The sequence below is a fragment of the Scyliorhinus torazame genome, chromosome 22 (assembly GCF_047496885.1).
Source record: "Scyliorhinus torazame isolate Kashiwa2021f chromosome 22, sScyTor2.1, whole genome shotgun sequence".
Lineage (NCBI taxonomy): Eukaryota > Metazoa > Chordata > Chondrichthyes > Carcharhiniformes > Scyliorhinidae > Scyliorhinus > Scyliorhinus torazame.
The window spans coordinates 47453450-47476206 of record NC_092728.1 but is presented as its reverse complement, the minus strand read 5'-3'; the positions used below and the strand labels follow the sequence as shown (position 1 = coordinate 47476206).

Genomic DNA, 22757 nt, shown 5'->3' with positions numbered 1-22757 from the left:
AGATACTCTTTCATGGCAGAGATCCAGCTCACTGCAAACACCGACACTCCCAAGCTCTCTTGAAACTGCAAAACTAAACTGCAAAATGGCTGACCTAACCTCAGCTCCACCCACTCTCTGACATCACTGTTTTCTTAAAGGTACATTGCTTAAACATCCATGTCTTAAAGGTACTCTCACATGACAATACAATTTGGAGTTCTCTTCACCCCATAACACTGCTCACCATCTGTTAAGTTTCAGGTCAGGGCCTTACCCAGGCAGCGTGCTCATGTTTCAATGTTCTGGCAATGATACTGAGCACTTCACAAACACCGGCTGTCCCTCGCTGCTTCAGTCAAGCTGCGAGACTGAAGAATAGGCGATGAGCTGTCATCCAGCTGATTGATTTTACTGGACATTCTGGCCCTTCCTGACCCATGGCCCTTCCTGACCCTATGGTCAGCTGCAGTTCACAGACTTGAACTTTCCAGAGATGCCAATGGCTGAGTTTTGTTTTGCCATCCTTTTTGACAAGCTGAAGGAGCTGACAATTCTAACATGCCAGCTAACTGGTCCCAGAGGGGTGCTGTAACCACTGATCAGCATTTATTCACATGGGGAGCTTGCTTCAGTCGTTTCTGGCTCCACCCTGATAGTCCCACAGTGACCTACGCCCCCGGCCCTCCCCTCATTGACTTGCGACTTTCCTAATTCCTGCAGTTTTGTCCTTGACCCTTCATGTGTGGAGGAGGGGACCCTGATGCTGGCTTTGAACTTGGACAACGGGCCTTTTGCTGAAGTAATATACCTCAAGTCTGTGAACTGCAGCTGACCATAGGGTCAGGAAGGGCCAGAATGTCCAGTAAAATCAATCAGCTGGATGACAGCTCATCGCCTATTCTTCAGTCTCGCAGCTTGTGCTGTACATTTCTTTGTTCTTTGTTTGTTAATGATGTGATGAATTGGCCAGGCCCGCGAGTAATGTTAAAATACGATCCAGTCCAAGAAGCTAAGTGAAGAATGAATGAAGCTTCTCTCCTCGGGTAAATGCACCATCCATCAATCTGCTTGCTCAAATAGACTACAATATCCCTGGTTCCACAGTACGGCCTCCCTGTCTAGATTTGAGCTCGGTGCCCATGCTTCGATGGGATGACATTTTGAATGAGTTCTGTCTGGCGTCCTAGCCAATATTTATTTCTGAAGCAAGGCCCCCTTTCATAACCGCACGTTGCTGTTTATGGGATCTTGCTGTGTGCTGCTTTTCCTGCATTACTTGAGGACCTGGCTTGAGGGCTGTGGGATATTCTGAGATTGTGAAAGGTGCTGTAGGAATGCAAGTTCTTCCTTTTTTAATCATAGACTCCCTACAGTGCAGAATGAGGCCCTTTGGCCCACCGAGTCTGCACTGACCCTCCGAAAGATCACCCTATCCAATCTTAACCCCAGCTGACCTGCACATATTTGGACACCTAAGGGCCAATTTAGCCTGGCCAATCCACCAAAACTGTATCTCTTTGGATTGTGGGAGGAGATCGGAGCACCGGGAGGAAACCCACGCAGACACTGGGAGAACATGCAAATTCCACACAGACAGGGCAGCACAGGGGCGCAGTGGGTTAGCCCTGCTGCCTCATGGCGCCGAGGTCCCTGGTTCGTTCCCGGCTCTGGGTCACTGTCCATGTGTAGTTTGTACATTCTCCCCGTGTTTGCGTGGGTTTCACCCCCACAACCCAAAGATGTGCGGGGTAGGTAGATTGGCCACGCTAAATTGCCCCTTAATTGGAAAAAATGAATTGGGTTCTCTAAATTTGAAAAACAAATCCACCCAAAAGTCACCCAAGATCTGAATCGAATTCGGGTCCCTGGTGCTGAGGCAGCAGTGCTAACCACTGTGCCACTGTGAACCTTTGAAGATCACCCCTTCACTCTTAACCACACCCAGTGAGTTCCACTGGACCCGTCGAATGCCAGAAGTAATGACAGAGTGGACTTAAACACCCTCCTCCCCTGACCTACATGCGTAATAAAAAGCCACTTGGGTGGACCTAACACATCCATATTCGGGGAAAGGGAGGATATTACAGGTGGAAACAGTATAGAGGCTGTTCACCTTCAGTGAGGAGATGTTTGGCAAAAGGTGCAGGTTTGTAATGGTCATATTACAGGCCACACTGTGGACATGATTGGAAATCAACCTGAGATGTTTTTGCTTCCATTCCAGAGCTTGGAATAGAGCACATGCCTCCCTCTCAGTACCTGCTGCCTGTGCTGGAGAGTGACGGCAAAATACCAGAGAGTGACAGAGTGGACGGCATGTTCCGACAACAGATGCAGGAGGTGGAGCAGTGGCAGGTGAGAAGTGGAGAGGTGCAAGTTCTGTCTGCGGATTGAAAGTGGATGATGAATTATCCAGCTCCAATTTGATCGTCTTGCTGTAGAACAACGAAGGAATGGATCCCAACATTCTCTCCCTCCCTTAAACAGTAGAATCATAGAAGTTTACAGCATGGAAACAGGCCCTTCGGCCCAACCAGTCCATGCCGCCCAGTTTTTACCATTAAGCTAGTCCCAGTTGCCCGCACTTGGCCCATAGCCCTCTATAGAATCATAGACGTGGGCCAGCTTCCTGCTGTGTTCCTACATGAACAGTGAGCAAGTGAATAGATTACCCATGCAGCCAGACCGACTTGTGTGAAGGTCAGAAGCTCACAATGCTGATTAGGTTAGGTTGCTATGGCAATCTAACTCCTGTCAGTACAACCATCAGTCATCCATTCTGTGGATTTGCATGAGCTCTCTTTGCTCCAGGTGTCAGTATCAAGTGCTCTTAGTTCATGGATACAACTTCCTCCACTCTCCCCTCAAACGTGTTCTTGTCCCATTAAACCCGTTGCTCTCCAAAATATACAATTTCATGTTTTCCGACACCACCCTCTCTCTAATGTTGGTTGTTTAGAGGAATTTGTCTGCCTCGAGCCCCTGCCCACTGGAGCACGGTTCAGGTCGGTGTTACTCTTTCTGGAAATTCATTGCACTGGTTAACCGTATTTTGTGACATTCATCCTAACTTTGCCTTTTACTCATTTGAACCCGCGTGCCTCCCTGAAATAATTGTCCAAATTTGAAATTTACAATCCTGCAAACCTCTATGGTCGCCTCCCAGATACTGTCTTAATGAGGCTTTGCTCGTGATTGGAACTGCACTGCTGGAGAACTGGCTACTGTTCTGTACTGCTATCTGATGTTTTAAGTCTCTCCTCTGTGTCTCAGTGATGGAGGTTGTTGCTAACTTTGGTTGGCTTTTCATTCGTTGCCCGTTGGGTCTTTACTGAATTTGCGCTGTTTCTATAACCTTTGCTCTAGAGTCACCAGGTATCTTTATGATACCGCCATGAGGTTCAAGTTCAAGTATTGATCAATAACTCAACACACAAATTAGTAAGATTCAAATCAAAACACATTTATTATAAACAGTAAATCACTACTCGTGCATAAACTCTACTTTCTAGACTATTCTCTATCACTAAAATGTCTATATTTAGCTTCGGAATTGGCCCACCAGGTCAGGGGAACAAATGGCCGTTCGTTCGATCTGAGTCTTCAGGATTCAAAAGCTGGTATGGACTGGCAGCTAGGAGCGCCTATCTCGTAGCGTGCGTTGACTGGAGACTTACTTGGTTGATGCGGCAGCTTGGACAGTTCACTCTCGAGGGTTGATTCGAGTTGCTGAGTGACCCTGCCAAGAAGGACGATTTGAACTTGGGGACTCTACTTTATAACCCCCAGGGGCTTCCCGCCCTTCGGGGCGGACCCCATATCTGGTTCCAAGTGATTGGACTACGTTCCGATCACTTGGATCGATTTCTCCAATACTGGAGTTGTTCCCTGATCGCTGGGTGGTCCCTGAGTATCCGTTGGCTTTCCTTTGTCTTGGCTCCTGCTGGCGCCGAGGAGTCTGGCTTGGCCTTATTCACCTTAAATGTTTCGATTGTTCCCGGGGATCGCTCATTAATATGCAGATGGCTGCTGGTTTCAGTGCTGTCTGGGCTTTTGCAAGTTCTAATACACAGGATTTCTGCACTTGCGAGTTTTTGCCTGTGTTGGCTGAATTTCCCTGTAGTCTTTGCGGACCTCCATTTTAAGTCGGGAAGTGGCCAACCCAGGTAGCTACAAGGTGGTCACTATTGAAGCTGAGCTCTGACTACAGCTTGATGACAAGTTTGTATTCCACCATGGGCCATGTAGCTGAACACTCTGTTGGAGCCTTTTATTTTCGCCCTACATTGCAGACATTTTGAACCTTGAATCTGTTGAGACTGAACTCCATCCTTTGTTACCCTAACACCACAGATGGAGTATTACAGGATCTCAGAACATGAAAAGCGGCCATTCAGCTTATATTTTTTGAAAGAGCTATCCTCGGTGTTACTCTTTTCTCCGTATTCTGTGAGTGTCACTCTTTTCCCCATATCTGGTTTTTTACATTCGTTCTTGGGATGTGGGAGTCACTGGCTGGGCCAGCATTTGTTGCCCGTCCCTAACTGCCCTTGAACTGAGTGGCTTGCCCGTTTCAGTGGGGGGGGGGCTGTGAGGATCTGGAGTCACATGTAGGCCAGACCGGGTAAGGACGACAGATTTCCTTCCCTGGAGTACCTTAGTGAAACCAGATGGGTTCTTTTTTAATTTTTCCAATTAAGGGGCAATTTAGCGTGGCCAATTCACCTCACCACATCATTTTGGGTTGTGGGGGTGAGACCCATGCAGACATGGGGAGAGTGCAAACTCCACACAGATCGTGACCCGGGATTGAACCTTGGTCCTCCGCCGTGCTGCTGTCCAGATGGATTTTTTTTTAATAAACATTTTATTGAGGTATTTTTGGTTTTACAACAACAACAAAATAAACAATGTACATGAATCTATACACATAGTGCAAAAGCCGTCTTCCTCCCTTACAGGTCCCACCTTTATTAACCCCCTACTCTAAGTTAAACTAACCCCCCCCCCCCTCCTTCTGCTGACGATTAATTTCCCACAAAGAAGCCGACGAATGGTTGCCACCTCCGGGTGAACCCTAACAGTGACCTTCTCAAGACGAACGTGATTTTCTCCAAACAGAGAAAGCTGGCCATGTCCGATAGACAGGTCTCCGACTTCGGGGGCTTTGAGTCCCTCCAAGCTAATAATATCCGTCTCTGGGCTACCAGGGAAGCAAAGGCCAGAACGTTTGCCTCTTTCTCCTCCTGGATTCCCGGATCTTCCGACACCCCGAAAATCGCCACCTCTGGACTCGGTGCCACCCTTGTTTTTAACACCGTGGACATGACATCTGCAAACCCCTGCCAAAATCCCCTAAACTTTGGACATTTCCAGAACATGTGGACATGGTTCGCTGCACCCCCCCCCCCCCCCCCCCCCCCACACACTTTGCACACCTATCTTCTACCCCAAAGAATCTGCTCATCCGGGCCACTGTCATGTGAGCCCAGTGAACGACCTTGAATTGTATCAGGCTGAGCTTGGCACATGTTGTGGACGCGTTGAGTCTACACAACGCGTCCGCCCATAGACCATCCTCTATCTCTCCTCCTAACTCCTCTTCCCACTTGCGCATCAGCTCCTCAGTCTGCGTCTCCTCTGACCCCATAAGTTCCTTGTAAATGTCAGAGACCCTCCCTTCTCCCACCCACCCTCTGGAAACTACCCTGTCCTGTATCTCCCTTGGTGGTAGGAGTGGGAAGGTTGAAACCTGCCTACGTGGAAGTCCCATCGCCGCCCAATAGTAGTTACTGAAGTTTGGCAGCGCCAACCCACCCTCCCCGGCTCCGCTCTGCTAAGGGGCTGCTTTAGCACACTGGGCTAAATCGCTGGCTTTTAAAGCAGACCAAAGCAGGCCAGCAGCACTGTTCAATTCCCGTACCAGCCTCCCCGAACAGGCGCCAGAATGTGGCGACTAGGGGCTTTTCACAGTAACTTCATTTGAAGCCTACTTGTGACAATAAGCGATTTTTCATTTAATTTCAAGCATCCCCTTCCTTACTCGTGGGTTCTTGCCCGCCCAAACAAAGCCAGTGATCACTTTGTTGACCCGTTTAAAAAAGGACCACGGAATAAAGATGGGGAGACGCTGAAACACAAACAGGAATCTCGGGAGGACCGTCATCTTCACAGTCTGCATCCTCCCAGATAGTGACAGTGGGAGCGCGGCCTACCTCCGAAAGTCTTCCTTCATTTGGTCTACTAGTCAGGCCAGATTTAGTTTGTGCAGCCGTTCCCATTCCCACGCCACTTGGATGCCTAGAAAATGAAAGCTTCCCCCTACCACTCTAAACGACAGTTCCCCCAGTCGCCTCTCCTGTGCCCTCGCCTGGACCTCAAACATCTCACTTTTCCCCATATTTAGTTTATACCCCGAAAACCGGTCAAATTCCCCCTCATGATTTCTTCCATCCCCACTAATGGGTTTGATACATACAGGAGCAGGTCGTCTGCGTAAAGCGAGACTCTGTGCTCCAGCCCCCCCCCCCCCCCCCCCCCGCCACCTCTGGACTAGCCCCTTCTAGCCCTTTGAGGCTCTCAGTACAATTGCCAGTGGCTCTATGGCTAACGCGAACAACCGTGGGGAGAGGGGGCATCCCTGTCTCGTGCCCCGGTGCAGTCTAAAATAGTCCGATGTTCTATTCGTCCGTACACTCGCCACAGGAGCCTGATACGGCAACCTGACCCAGTCAATAAAGCCCTGCCCAAATCCGAACCGTCCCAGCACCTCCCACAGATATTCCCATTCTACTCGATCAAAGGCCTTCTCTGCGTCCATTGTGACCACTACCTCCACCTCCCTTCCTTCTGGGGGAATCATAATCATGTCTAATAGCCTTCTTCCATTGGCTACCAACTGCCTTCCCTTAACAAATCCCGTCTGGTCCTCCCCAATAACGTCCAGAACACACTCCTCAATCCTAGAGGACAAAATTGTGGCCAGCAGTTTGGCGTCCACATTCAACAGGGCTATCGGCCTGTAGGGCCCACACAGCTCTGGGTTCTTGTCCCACTTAAGGATCAGCGAAATCGTGGCCTGTGATATCGTCAGGGGCAGCACCCCTCTTTTCCTTGCCTCATTGAATGTCCTCATCAACAACGGCCCCAATATCCCAGAGAACTTTTTATAGAACTCCACTGGGTACCCGTCCAGCCCTGGGGCTTTACCCGACTGCATGGCCTTCAGACCCACCACTATCTCCTCCAGCCCGATCGGGGCCCCCGGCCCTTCTACCAGATCCCCGTCCACTTTTGGGAAATTCAGCCCCCCCAGGAAGTGCGTCATCCCCTCCGGCCCCGTTGGGGGTCCCGACCCATACAACCTATTATAACACTCCTTAAATCCCTCATTCACCCCTGCTGAGTCTCCAACCAGGTTCCCATCGCCATCCTTTACTTTCCCTATCTCCCTGGCTGCCTCCATCTTTCTAAGCTGCTGTGCAAGCATTCTGCTGACCTTCTCTCCATACTCATAGATCGCCCCCCTCACCTTTCTCAGCTGCTCTACCACCTTCCCTGTGGTTAACAAGCCGAACTCCGCCTGTAGCCTCTGCCGTTCCCTTAAAAGCCCTGCCTCTGGGGTCTCTGCATACCTCCTGTCGACCTGTAGTATCTCCTTTACCAGTCTGTCCGTCTCTGCCCTGTCTACCTTCTCCCTGTGGGCCCATATCGAGATCAGCTCCCCTCTGACCACCCGCCTTCAGTGCTTCCCAGACCACCGCTGCCGAAATTCCCCCCGTGTCATAGACTTCCAGGTAGTTCTGAATACATCTCCTCAGCCGCCTGCACACCTCTTCGCCAGCTAAGAGTCCCACGTCTAACCTCCAGTGCGGGCGCTGGTTACTGTCTTTACTAACCTGCAGGTCAGCTCAGTGCGGAGCATGGTCTGAGATTGTGATCGCCGAGTACCCGGTGTCCATCGACCCCCGTCAGTAAAGCCCTGCTCAGAATAATGAAATCAATCCGGGAGTACACTTTATGCACATGTGAGTAGAAGGAGAACTCCTTCACCCTCGGCTGCCCAAATCTCCATGGGTCCTTTTAGTTCCTTTGCCATTGTTGGCACCCTGCCCGTTTTTGAGCTTGACCGGTCTAAACCAGGGTCAATAACTGTGTTGAAGCCCCCTCCCACTAGCAACTTATCGGTATCTTCCCCAGCATCCTCGTTATAAACTCCACATTGTCTCAATTTGGCGCATACACATTTACTAGTACCACCTGCACCCCCTCCAATTTCCCACTGACTATAATGTACCGGCCTCCCACATCCGAAACTATTCTTCCCGCCTCAAACGACCCCTCCAGTCTTCGAGTCCAGTCCCGAGTGACAGACCTGTCCAACCCAACCTTTCCTTAATCTAATCTGGTCAGCTACTCTAAGGTGCGTCTCCTGAAGCATTACCATGTCCGCCTTCAGCCCCCTTGACAGGCCCATTGAGCCCTCGTACAGCCCAGGTGATCAGCCGAGTTGGGGAGCTCATCGCCCCCCCCCCCCCCCATCAACAATAAACAATAATCAGCAAGATATGTCAGTCCCCATAATAACAACGATCCCATCTACCCACCAACCCCCAAACCTCAACCCGCATGTTTACATAAACAAATGACAAAAAGGAATCAGGGATTACCCGTAGTCACCCTTAATCTTACACAGCTCCTCTCCCCCCCCCCCCCCCCACCCCCCCTTCGCCGATCAGCCACAACTTTTCTTAGACCAGTCTCCAACCCTGCACCTCCACTGGCCCGCCCCCAGGCAGCCTCCGCCCCCGACCTCCTCTCTGTCCCTCAGTAACAGCCCCTCCCTCGTCAGCAGAACCCCCTCCCTCGTCAGCAGAACCGTCTTCTCTTCCCCCCCCCCCCTCCTCAGTAACAGCACAATGTAAATCGACCCCTTTGATAAGCCTATCATCTGCTCACCCCCACTACGCTTCCGTGAGCTAGCCCGCTCAGCTAGCTTGGTGGCCCCCACCCCTGGCGCCAGACATTCTCCCACCTATTGTTCTCCCACCTATTGTCGTCCCCCCTATTGTCCGTCCCCCGTCCCCCCCGCTCATACACACATATTCAAATGACAAACCATCCCAACACAATTGCCCGACAGAAAAAAAAACGCTAAACAAAGAAAAGATCAAGCAAGAGTTTCAACATCTAACCAAACACACCTCCATCCCCCAACAGTGCAAATGTAAACTTTAACTCCCTCAGCTCTGCAACTGGCCCCAAATCAATGCAGAAGGCTTTACAAATAGCGTCCACAAAACGAAAAATGAGAAACGTTTTAAAACACGAACGTTGCAGCAAAGTTCAAAAATTCTCAGTCTGCCACCAGTTCTTTTCGCGAAGTCTAGCGCTTCCTCAGGCGACTCAAAATAAAAATGTTGCTCCTCGTACGTGACCCAGAGACGGGCCGGATGCAGCAGTCCGAATTTCACCTTTTCTTAAGAAGGGTCGATCTGATCTGGTTAAACCCCGCTCTTCTCCTGGCCACCTCCGCATTCTGGTCCTGACAGATCCGCAGGATACTGTTCTCCCATTTACAACTCTGTGTCTGCTTGGCCCACTGTAAAATACGCTCCTTATCCAAATACCTGTGGAATCTCACCACCATTGCCCTCGGGGGTCTCCCATTCGTGGCTTCCTCGCGAGCGTTCTGTGAGCCCTGTCCACCTCCAAGGGCCGGGAGAATGCCCCGTCCCCCAGCAGCTTCTCGAACATGTCCACTATGTATGCCCCAGTGTCCGCTCCTTCGGACCTCTCTGGGAGCCCAACGAATCTCTTTCTGCTGGCGGGACCTATTCTCTAGGTCCTCCACCTTTTCCAGGAGCCTTTTCTGCTGGTCTCGCAGCAACCCCACCTCCAACTCCACCGCAGTTTGATGTTCCTCCTGGTCAGCCAGCGCCTTCTCTACTTTCTGGATCGCCCGATCTTGGGCATCCAATCTAAGCTCCAGCCACTCAATTGACTCTTTAATCGGGTCCAAGCATTCCCGCTTCTGCTTGGCAAAGCACTTCTGGTTAATTTGCATCAGCTGCTCCGTTGACCACTGGGTCGACAAGCCAGAGGTACGGTCCTCCGCTATGCTTCCTCCCGCTGCAGCTTCAGCCCAAGCCTTCTCTGTCCATCTGTTTCTGCCTTTGCGAGCACTTCTCGTCCTCCTCTCCATGCACCGATGTGGGAATCCAATTGCCTCTGTCATCGATTTTTCAAGTCAAGTCCGTTATAAAATCTGGGAAATAGGTCCAAACGTCCGACCTGAGCGGGTTCCACCAAATGTACGACATACACCTTCATAGCCACCACGGGAAGTCCCGTCCAGATGGATTTTTATGACAATCGGCACTGGTTTTGTGGTCATCATTAGACTTTTAATTCCAGATATTTATTGAATTCAGATTTCGCCATCTGCCCTCGTGGGATACAAACCCGGGACTCCTGTGAGTGCCACTCTTTTTATTTCTCTCATACCCTGTGGGTGTCGCTCTCTTTCCCATACCCTGTGGGTGTCGCTCTCTTTCCCATACCCTGTGGGTGTCGCTCTCTTTCCCATACCCTGTGGGTGTCGCTCTCTTTCCCATACCCTGTGGGTATCGCTCTCTTTCCCATACCCTGTGGGTGTCGCTCTCTTTCCCATACCCTGTGGGTGTCACTCTCTCTCCCATACCCTGTGGGTGTCGCTCTCCCATACCCTGTGGGTGTCACTCTCCAATACCCTGTGGGTGTCGCTCTCTTTCCCATACCCTGTGGGTGTCACTCTCTTTCCCATACCCTGTGGGTGTCGCTCTCTTTCCCATACCCTGTGGGTGTCACTCTCTTTCCCATACCCTGTGGGTGTCGCTCTCCCATACCCTGTGGGTGTCGCTCTCTTTCCCATACCCTGTAGGTGTCACTCTCTTTCCCATACCCTGTGGGTGTCGCCCTCTTTCCCATACCCTGTGGGTGTCACTCTCTTTCCCATACCCTGTGGGTGTCGCTCTCTTTCCCATACCCTGTGGGTGTCGCTCTCTTTCCCATACCCTGTGGGTGTCGCTCTCTTTCCCATACCCTGTGGGTGTCACTCTCTCTCCCATACCCTGTGGGTGTCGCTCTCCCATACCCTGTGGGTGTCACTCTCCAATACCCTGTGGGTGTCGCTCTCTTTCCCATACCCTGTAGGTGTCACTCTCTTTCCCATACCCTGTGGGTGTCGCTCTCTTTCCCATACGCTGTGGGTGTCACTCTCTTTCCCATACCCTGTGGGTGTTGCTCTCCCATACCCTGTGGGTGTCGCTCTCTTTCCCATACCCTGTGGGTGTCACTCTCTTTCCCATACCCTGTGGGTGTCGCTCTCTTTCCCATACCCTGTGGGTGTCGCTCTCTTTCCCATACCCTGTGGGTGTCACTCTTTCCCATACCCTGTGGGTGTCACTCTCTTTCCCATACCCTGTGGGTGTCACTCTCTTTCCCATACCCTGTGGGTGTCGCTCTCTTTCCCATACTCTGTGGGTGTCACTCTCTTTCCCATACTCTGTGGGTGTCACTCTCTTTCCCATACCCTGTGGGTGTCACTCTCTTTCCCATACCCTGTGGGTGTCGCTCTCTTTCCCATACCCTGTGGGTGTCACTCTCTTTCCCATACCCTGTGGGTGTCGCTCTCTTTCCCATACCCTGTGGGTGTCGCTCTCTTTCCCATACCCTGTGGGTGTCGCTCTCTTTCCCATACCCTGTGGGTGTCACTCTCTTTCCCATACCCTGTGGGTGTCACTCTCTTTCCCATACCCTGTGGGTGTCACTCTCTTTCCCATACCCTGTGGGTGTCACTCTCTTTCCCATACCCTGTGGGTGTCACTCTCCAATACCCTGTGGGTGTCGCTCTTTCCCATACCCTGTGGGTGTCGCTCTCTTTCCCATACCCTGTGGGTGTCACCACTCGTCTCTTTTTCTTTTTATCGGTTGGTCCTGCAAACTTCTCCTTTTCAAGTATTTATTCAATTCCCTTTTTGAAGGTTGCTGTTGAATCTGCTTCACTGGCAAGTGCACTCCAGATCATCAGGACTCGCTGTACTAAAAACATTCTCCTCCTTTTCCTTACAGATTTTTTAAAGACAATTATCTGATATTCTGCCACTGGAAATAGTTGTTTTAATTTACTCTCAATACCCTTCATAATATTAAACACCTCTTTTAAGTCTCACCGTAAGGAGAACAGGTCCTGCTTCTCTAGTCTCACTATATGTGGCGTGTTTGCCATAAAATAGGTGACAAATGGCCAAGAAAGAATTGCCTGAGGAACAATCTCGAGCAGTTGGCCAAATGGCCGGTTTCTGCACTGCACCTAATCAAATGCTGGAAAAACAAAATAGAAACAGAAAATGCCCAGCAAGCCTGGCACGTCTGAGGAGAGCGGTTAAATGGTAACCGGTATCGTGGTGCAAGACAAAAGGGACAATGGGTAACGAGCAAGCAAAGAGACCAAAGTTGTGTCCGGAAGTGGTGTGACTAGAAACATCATCCAAAAGATGCAAAGAAAAAATAAACAAAATAGGGGCAGAGTTTATGGTCTGAAATTGTTAAAACTCAAATGCTAACGCTGGAAGTACCTAATCCAAAGATGAGGTGCTGTTCCAGCATTGAGCTTTGTTGGATGGCCAAAGGAGGCCAAGGACAGGAAGTCAGAGTGGGAGCAAGGTGGAGAACTTCAATGATGGGTGACGGATGTTTGGAGTGATGCTCGCCAACTAATCAGAGGTGTTCCGCAAAACGGTCCCCCATTTTTAAAAAATTTGTTCTAGGGATGTTGTTGTCTAGGACAGCATTTGTTTTTGTTTTTTGGAAAATATTTTGTTGCAGTTATTTTCAAATATATACAGAACAGAAACGAGCAAACAGCAACAGTAAACCGTACGACCCCCTCCACCCTCTCGTTTTACACCCAGCCCTCCCCCCCCCCCCAAAGCCCCAAGAAAACACAAAGAACCCCCCCCCCCCCCCCCGGTTAATGCCCCTTAAAGAAGTCAATGAATATCCTGCTCCAACCCCTCTTATGGCAAACTTGATTTTTTTTCTAGGTGGAGGAACTCTGCCAAGTCGCTCACCCATGCCCCCACTTTCGGAGGCTCCGAGTCCCGCCAGCACAGCAAGATCTGCCTCAAGGCTGTCAGGGAGGTAAAGGCTACCGGTGTCCCTGCGCACCGCCCACACCTATCTTCCACCCCTGGAAAAAAACGGCTCATCCTAGACCCGGTCATATGAGCCCTTTGCACCACCTTAAACTGTATGAGACACGGTCTTGCACACGACGAAGACATGTTTATGCTCCGCAGAGTCTCACTCCACACCCCAGCTTGCATCGCCCCTCCCGACTCTTCCTCCCGCTCGCGCTGGACCTCCTCCACCAGGGTGCCCTCCCTCCTCTTCAACTCCCCATATATATCTGACATCTTGCCCTCACCTATCTCATCCTCGGACAGCAGCTCATCCAGCTGGAGGGGACATCTGCGGGAACAAACCCAACTCCTTCCTCAAGAAACCTTTCATCTGCAGGTACCTGAACCCATTCACCTTTGGCAGCAAGTATACCCCCTCCAGCTCCTGCCGAAAATACTCTATTTACAACCGCCCCCATCCCTGAAACCTCGCATCCAGCCCAGTTGGAACAAACCTGTGGTTGCCACACATCAGCGGCCACAGGGACTTGCCCCCCCTCCCCTCGCCCACACAAACCCTAGAACCCCAGTATCATATTATTCACCCGACTAAAAAAAGACTTGGGCATGACAATCAGGAGATTCTGAAACACGAACAAAAGCTTCAGCAACACAGTCCTCTTTACCGCCTGGATCCTTACAGACAATGACAAAGGCAACACCTAGAGTCGTCCTTCATTCCTTCCAGCAGCTTTGACAGATTCAACTTGTGCAGCTGGGACCAGCTCTGAGCCACATGTATCTCAAGATAATGAAAGCTCGCCCCTACCAACCAAAATGGCAACCTCCTTATACTCCTCCCCTGTCACAACTTTCCATCAGGTTTACAATATATAACCAGAGGTCATCAGCCAATTAAGAGATTCTGCTCTCCTTTTTATTTTTTTAAAATAAATTCAGAGTACCCAATTATTATTTTTTCCAATTAAGGGGCAATTTAGCGTGGCCAATCCATCTAACCTACACATCTTTGTGTTATGGTGGTTAAACCCATGCAGACACTGGGAGAATGTGCAAACTCCACACACTGACCCAGGGCCGGGATTTGAACCCAGGTCCACAATGCCGTCGGCTACAGTGCTAACCTGACTCTGCTCTCCTGCCACCCCCTCAAAGCCCTAAGTGCTTTTGCCAACGCTTCAATCGCTAGGGCAAAGGGGAGAGTGGGCACCTCCGCCTTGTCCCCCGGTGCAACCCAAAATACTCAAATTGATGTTATTGGTCCGCGCACTCACCTTAGGTGCCCTATGCAAAATCTCACCCTGTTGACAACCCCTGCCCAAACTGCCCCAGCTCCTCAAATACGTATGGCCACTCCAGACGGTCAGACGACTTCTCCGTGCCCATAGGAATTCCTATCCTCTGACTTTTTATAGCCACAGTACAGTAACCCCAGGATGTTGGTAGTGGGGAATTCAGTGATGGTAATGCCATTGAATGTCAACGGGTAATGGTTAGATTCTCTCTTGTTGGAGATGGTCATTACCTGACATTTATGGATGCCTGGGAGGGGGAGGGCAAGAGATGAACACCTGGGGATGGCACCGATACAGTCATCAATGTACCAGAAAAAGATGAGGTAGGAGGGCAGGTGTCCCACAAAAAGACAGGTGTAGCTGAGAGTCATGCTGGTTCATGTCGGTGGGAACAAGAGGGAGAAAAAATAGAGTTGAGTTAGAAAGCGATCAATGGAACTGGACCAGACTGAAGCAATGGATCTATCAGGGCAGTTGTGTTTGGGGATCTTAATTTTCAGCGGCATTGGCCAGGGGGTGATAGGAGTCGGTGTCAGAGATTTGACATTCAGCATCTGCTTTGCTTCTGTATTTCGCTTTCTAAGGAATTCCACATATCAAAAGTCACTCCCTCTCTGGTATTATTCTTACCTGCAATGTGCATCTATTGCAAGGTGTTAACGAGCATTTGTTCTTCATTGTGAAGAGACAGTAGGTGGACCTCAGCATCCTGATGCCACACTCTGTTCTTCTCATTGAAAGCAGGTGTGTGAATCAGCCAGCGGCCACTCTTCACGTTGCTGTGGGATTGACTGGTATTGTGGAAGCCTTTACCCATCTGCCATTCTCCAACACCCCCCAACCCCACCAAAAAGGATTGATCTGCTCTCCACGATACTGCCCACTCGACCAAGGCATTCTCCCAGTCAGCTGAGTGGAGGTGAGGTGGGCAATGCCTGCACCAGAGGAAAATGCTTGAAGTGACTGTGTGCAGGTGCTGTACTTTTTTTTTTTTAAATGTATTCTCCTTTTTCACACTTTCTCCCACATTTACATCCATCAACAATAAACAATAATCAGCAAGATATGTCAGTCCCCATAATAACAACGATCCCATCTACCCACCAACCCCCAAACCTCAACCCGCATGTTTACATAAACAAATGACAAAAAGGAATCAGGGATTACCCGTAGTCACCCTTAATCTTACACAGCTCCCCCCCCCCCCCCCCCCACCCCCCCCAGGTCTCCAGCTCCTCCCGTCCACTGCCTCTTGTAAAACTCCTCCTCCCAACCTCGGTTCCTTCCCCCCAACTTTCCACCCCGGCTAGACCACTCGGACCCTGTTCTGCCAGGCTCCGATGGCCGCAGCCCCTCCCCCCACCTCACTCCCTTTCACTGGCCGGCTTAAACCGGCCAGCGTGGAGGCCCCCGCCCGGGTCCCTTTCCCACTTGCCCGGCCCTAGGAAAGCCCAAAGATCCCCTTTTAGCACACAAACCCCGCATATCCACCTACACCCCAAAGAGCCCTCATTTCGAGTGAAAGTCCCGTCCCTTCCCTTGTCCAAATATATACCACATTGGCTCCTTTAATCTCCACACCCACGCGCAGTGATACAATAAAGAAGAAAATACAGTCATGAGGTTACATCGGCACATGGCCATTCCTCAATTTGTCAGTTCTGCCACAGTCCTTCTGCTTTCGCAAACTCCTCCGCCGCTTCCACCGTTCCAAAATAAAAGTCCCTGAGCTTGTAAGTCACCCTCAGCTTCGCTGGATATACAATGCCGCACCGCACCTTGCTAATGTACAGTGCCCTCTTCACCCGGTTGAAGGCAGCCCGCCTCCTTGCCAGCTCCACCGTAAAGTCCTGGTATACACGTATACCAGCTCCAGCCCACTGCACCACCCGCTTCTGGTTGGCCCAGCTCAGGACCTTCTCCTTCACACTGTACCTACGGAAGCACAGAGTCACTGCCCTTGGCGGCTCACTCGCCTTTGGTACAGGCCTCCACGACCGATGAGCCCGATCCAGTTCTTATCGGGAGGGATCCTCCCCCTCCCCCAATAGTTTTGCCAGCATCGCGGCAAAATACTCAGTCGGCTTCGGTCCTTACACTCCTTCGGGCAGCCCCACAATCCTCAAATTCTGTCGCCTGGATCTGTTTTCCAGGTCTTCCATTTTTCCTCGCAGATCCTTGTTTGTGTCCATCACCTTCCGCATCTCCTTCCCCATTGAGGCAAGTTGATCACCGTGCTGCAATAACGTCTCCTCCACTTCCTTCAGCGCCTCCCCTTGCTCTCGCACCTCCGCCACTGCGCTCGCCACCTCCGTCCTCACCGGGGAAACCGCCTCCTCCACCAACACACTCAAAACCTCACTCATCTCCTTCCTCACCGTCTCCATGCATTTCGCAATCTGCGCCAACTGCTTTTCAAATTCCGCAGCCATCACCTTAGTTATTTCTTCAGCCGTAAGCAATGTGGCCTCCCCTGATGCGCCTCCATTTTCCTTGGTGACCCCGCGATGACCTTTCCACTCCCCGACGGACCTTCAGCTGTTTTTTTTTCCGGCCGTTTTCTTGCTCACCCTCGACATTTTTCTTTGTTTTTTTTTTTCCCCTCCTGTGTCTTCACTGTGCCTCCTCCGTGCCTTCTCCCTGCTTCTGCCGCCTCCGTGGACCCTGGGACCGGGCTTAAAGCCCCAAAAATGCCGTTCCCGAACGGGAGCCCTCCATTGTGCGGCCGCCTCCCGCCCGCCATCACCGGAAGTCTTCTTGCAGGTGCTGTACTTACAAGAGTTTTTCTTTCGTTACAGAGCAAATTCATGGACTACGAAAAGAGGAAGGTGAGAAAGGGCACACAGCTTCTACTTTATGTGGTTGGTTTGAATATTATTTTGCAATGAATCACAGGACTCGAGCTAATTGTCCAAACTTGGTTCCAATATTGAAACCAACACCTGTAACTCATTTCAAAATGACAATGGCTGGATATTTGAGCAAACGACAATTGCAGGGTAACGAGGATAGAGCAGCATAATGGGGCTGACTGGATTGCTTCACTCAGCCAGCATGGACACGATAGGCCTCATAGCTTCCTTCTGTGGCATAAACAACTTGACGACTCAATCCACCAACCCTCTCCCATTCCAGCCCATTGCATTGAATTCCGGTTGTTCCAACCCTCTGCCAGTTTCACCCATGGTGCAGTATTCCATTGGGCACAGCCCTTTCCCAGCTTCATCCCGCTACACAGAATTCCATTAGGTTAAATCATTTCCCATTCATATGTGCTGAATGGCATTCCCATTACCTAAATCCATTTCCTATGAACATAGAACATACAGTGCAGAAGGAGGCCATTCGGCCCATCGAGTCTGCACCGACCCACTTTAAGCCTTCATTTCTACCCAATCCCCGTAACCCAATAACCCCTCCTAACCTTTTTTTGGACACTAAGGGGAAATTTATCATGGCCAATCGACCTAACCTGTACGTCTTTGGACTGTGGGAGGAAACTGGAGCACCCGGAGGAAACCCACGCAGACACGGGGAGAACGTGCAGACTCCGCACAGACAGTGACCCAGCAGGGAATCGAACCTGGGATCCTGGCGCTGTGAAGCCACAGTGCTAGCCACTTGTGCTACCATGCTGCACATGCTGGGATTTTCCGGACCTGTCGCATGGATGCTCTGGGCCAGCAAGAAATCCTTTGGACTTCAGCGAAACTGGAAGATCCTAGCAGTGGGTGGGACTGGAAAATCCCAGCTGTACTACAGAATTCCCTCCCTAACAACACAGTGGGTGGACCTACACCTGAAGGGACCTCAGCGGTTCAAGAAGGCAGCTCACCACCACCTTCTCGAGGGCAATTCGGGATGGGCAATGAATGCTAGCCAGTGACGCCCACATCAGTAAATTAATTTTTACAAAATCCTTTCCCATTCTCACCTCATTGGGCAGAGTTTGAATATATTAAAATCTTCCCACTTGGTGTTGCATATTGTAACATTGAGTATAGCATTGCCTATATTGTTGCTCATTAGATTGTTAAGCTGGCCTTTATGTGACAAAACCAATTGGTTTGGTGCCAGGCATTCAATATGGGGACTGGAACAAATCACGTCATCAAAATGTGATCTCTCTCGTTCTCTCTCTCTCTCTCTCTCTCTCTCTCTCTCTCACACTCGCACACTCGCTTGCTCTCTCTCTCTCTCTCTCTCTCTCTCTCCCTCTCTCACTCTCTCCTTTCCCTCTCTCTCTCTCTCTCTCCCAACCCCCTCTGACTCACTGATTATTTCTTAGCCCATGAAGCCATTCCTGAAACATGTATTTAATCTGGCAACGAGCGGTTGTGTTCTCCATTAAGGCCTTGGCAATTTATCCACAAGTAAAAGATTAAATGAAGACGTTTTGGCGAAAGGTTACCTCTCAGCAGGCACACATGATCAGCACTTGTGTGATTGTAATTTCCTGCTAACTATTAACTTGACTAAGACGAGCAAGGGGTGCAGTTTACGAACATGGAGATAGGTCAGCTCCAGAGGGAAGCAGCGGCATGGGAAATTGCGCAGGTGAAGGATGGGGCAGGGAAGTTGGTGGTGGACAGTGAAGTATGGAAAGGAATAGTGCCGGGGGGAAATAGAGCATAGGGTGCCCTTGAATGCCGATGACTTGCTGTTATACGTGTCGGAACCGAGTGTGTCGATAGGGGGAATATTGGAGCTGCTTCGAGTGTTTGGGTGTTTCTCGGGATACAAACTAAATCTCGACAAGAGTGAGTATTTTGTGGTGTCTCGGCCAGAGGTGGGGGGGCTGCCATTCCGTAGGGCAGGGACTCGCTTTAGGTACCTGGGGGTGCAGGTTGCCCGGGAGTGCGGGGGGGGGGGGTTGCTCCGCAGATACAACATTTCTAGTTTGGTGGGGAGAGTGAAAGCTGATCTGGCAAGGTGGGATGGTCTCCCTCTGTCACTGGTGGGTCGGGTACAGGCGGTTAAAATGAACGTGTTGCTGCGATTTTTGTTTATTTTTCAATGCCTGCCGATTTTCCTGCCAAAGGCTTTTTTCAGAGAGATTGAGGGAATGATTACGTCGTTCATATGGTGAGGGAAGGTTGCCAGAGTTAGAAAGGTGCTACTACAGAGGGAAAGGCAGTCAGGGAGTTTGGGTCTTCCGAACCTGATGTATTACTACTGGGCGGCGAATGTGGAGAAGGTGCGTAGCTGGGTCAGAGGGGTGGATTCTCAGTGGGTCAGAATGGAGGAGAGTTTGTGCAGGGGGTCAGGATTGAAAGCACTAGCAACAGCGCCGCTCCCGATAGCCCCGGGGAAGTACTCAGGGAGTCCGGTAATAGTAGCTTCATTGAAAATTTGGAGGCAGTTTCGGCAACACTTCGGGTTGGGGGCAGGGTCAAGGGAAATGCCGATTCGGGGTGAAACACCGATTTGAGCCAGGGAGGTCGGATGGAAATTTTCGGAAATGGGAGGAGAAGGGGATTAAGACACTGAAAGATTTGTTTCTTAGGGGTCGGTTTGCAGGGTTGAGGGAGCTGGAAGCGAAATATGGGCTGGAGCAGGGGGAAATGTTTAGATACATGCAGGTTCGAGATTTTGCCAGAAAGGAGTTACAGAACTTCCCGGAGGAGCCGGCCTCCACATTGCTGGAGGAGGTGCTGACGACAGGGGGACTGGAGAAGGGGGTAGTGTCAGCGGTTTCTGGAGCTATTTTGGAAGAGGAGAAGGCACCATTGGAAGGGATCAAAGCAAAGTGGGAGGAAGAGTTGGGAGAGGATACGGAGGAGGCGTTCTGCTGTAGGTGCTCCGGAGATTGAATGCCTCCACCTCGTGCGCGAGGTTGGGGCTGATACAGCTGAAGGTGGTATACAGAGCACGCCTCATGAGGGAAAGGATGAGCCGATTCTTTGAAAGAGTAGAAGATGTGTGTGAATGTTGGGGGGGGGGGGGGGGGGCTCTAAACACGTTCATATGTTTTGGTCCTGTCCAAAGCTAGAGGATTACTGGAAGGAGGTTTTTAGGGTAATTTCTAAAGTGGTGCACGTGAAACTGGACCCGGGTCCCCGGGTGGCCATATTTAGGGTGTTGGACCAGCCAGGGTTGGAAACGGGTGCGGAGGCAGATGTTGTAGCCTTCGCCTCGTTGATCGCCCAAAGGCAGATCCTGATGGGTTGGAGGGCAGCCTCTCCACCCTGTGCCCTGGTGTGGCGGGGGGACTTGTTGGAATTATTGAGAAGGTTAAGTTTGAACTGAGGGGAAGGATGGAGGGGTTCTACAATTCATGGGCGTTATTCATCATGCACTTTCAAGAACTGGATAACATCGAACATTAGTTGGGGGTGGGAGGGGGGGGGTGGCGGTGTGTGTTAATGGTGACTATGGGTGATTCCTGATTCCTTTTTGTTATTTGTTTATGTGAACATGCGGGCTAATGTTTGGGGTTTGGTGGGAGGATGGGTTTGTTGTTATCGATATGGGGATTGACATCTTTGTTACTGATTATTGTTTATTACTGATTATTGTTCATGGTGGGTGTAAATTTGGAAGAAAATGTGATAAATGAGGAGAATAAAGAAATATTTTTTTTAAAAAAGAATTACTGAAAACTGGAAAAAAAACTATTAACTTGAATAAGAAAGCTGGAAATATTTCCCCCACCATTCCTCGAATGGCCAGCCTGGTTCTTGCTCTGATTCGCTGACTGCTTTTCTTTCACTATTTCACATTTTGTTGAAATACATCTTGTTTCAGTCAGACTTTAAAGATCACTGTCTTTCACTTTAGTAGAAATGCGTTAGTGAAACAGAGGGTGGGGGGTGCCCAGTTTATGGGATGTATATCATACAGTGGCTGTTACACTGTCATGGTCACACCCAGTCCCACTCGATCAAACATGCAGTCACTATGATGCCACAACTAGTCAGTGGTGCCTGGGTTAGAAGAATTGCCCAACAGGATGATCTGTGGTCTGTAAGTGTTGTTTTCTCCGGGGTTTATTTATAGAAGGTTCTGACACAAGCTGTGTTGTTTGAATAATTCTCCCCTCTGAGGACTGATTTGCTTCCTGTGGTCTTGGCTTTTCTGAAGGAGAAGATCAACTCTGGAGTCTGCCTCGAAGCAGTCCTCTCTGGAGCTGTTCCACAAATACCAATCACACTTCCATACCTTTCCCGAGTGTTTGAATCTCAACAATTGGGGTTGAGCTAATCATGATGGATTGATGGAGAGAATTACCGGTCACTTGATCTTTACACACGTGTGCTTTGTATTGGGGGTTACTGGAAAGCAATAGGACACGGCAGGAGATCCGGCTGATGTTTTTCTTTCCATTCTTCCATGGTCCCTCGCCCTCCTCCTCCTTTCCGCTGTTAGCAGCGGCTATTTCTACCACCCTAATCCAGTGCTCCAGATGAATCCAGACTGAGCCCAGACCCTTCCTGGTTTGTACAGCTCAGGCAGTGGAGAACCCGGCTGGGTACGAGTTATCTCCACATTATACCTAACCCAACCAGGTGTCCTGTAGCACAGTGGTGCTTCACAGCATAGTCCCCCGGGTTTGATTCCCGGCTTGGGTTACTGCCTGTGCAGAGTCTGCACGTTCCCCCATGTCTGCGTGGGTTTCCTCCGGGTGCTCCGGTTTCCTCCCACAGTCCAAAGATGTGCAGGTTAGGTGGATTGGCCATGCCAAATTGCCCATAGTGTCCAAAAAGGTTAGGTGGAGTTAACGGGTATAGGGTGGAGCTGTGGCCTTAAGTAGGGTGCTCTACAGACCCGATGGGCCGAATGGCCTTCTGAGCTGTAAATTTTATGATTGTGACGCGGTGTTTATACTGCTGTGGGTGCCACATGCCCAGGGACCTCCGACATAGAATTGTGGTACAGTGCCTCACCCCACTGTGTCTCCTCTTCTCAGGAACAGAAGCAGCAGGAGAAGCTGGATTTTGAGAGGCGGCTGAATGACGAGCAACGAGAGAGGACACAGCTCCTCATGCGGAACAACAGTCAAAAGGAGCAAGTCCTGATGTCAGTGAAGCAGGTAACCAGGGGGATAATGGATCACTGCTTGTGTTAATATATACTCATGCAGGCTCCTAAGGACTGGTGCTGGATTGGGTCAGTTGTTGCATTTCTGTTCTCGGGACAGATCGGATATTCCCTGGTCTGGCTCAGCTAGAGTTACCCCTGCCTCTTAGTGTACAGGGATGTACAAATCCCACCTGTTTCTGAACGATTTTGTGCATCTCTTTGTGACTCCCTGCCTCCCCTCATGGCAGTCTGTAACCTGTCAACGTCTTAAAGA

At 50.4% G+C, this 22757-nt stretch overlaps 1 protein-coding gene across 7 annotated transcripts in view; it reads left to right on the top strand.

Moving 5' to 3' along the window:
* lrsam1 (leucine rich repeat and sterile alpha motif containing 1) overlaps positions 1 to 22757 on the top strand; it is a 140830-nt gene that overhangs the window by 73279 nt on the left and 44794 nt on the right. For 3 of the 7 annotated variants that reach the window (XM_072488181.1, XM_072488180.1, XM_072488177.1), the window contains exons 9-11: positions 2207 to 2337; positions 17260 to 17289; positions 22371 to 22493. In XM_072488181.1, coding sequence (XP_072344282.1) covers positions 2207 to 2337; positions 17260 to 17289; positions 22371 to 22493 — 284 coding nt within the window. Of the gene's footprint in view, positions 1 to 2206; positions 2338 to 13072; positions 13165 to 17259; positions 17290 to 18768; positions 19019 to 22370; positions 22494 to 22757 lie in introns of those variants that run through there. The other 4 variants (XM_072488184.1, XM_072488178.1, XM_072488182.1 and 1 more) reach the window with 4 other exon arrangements.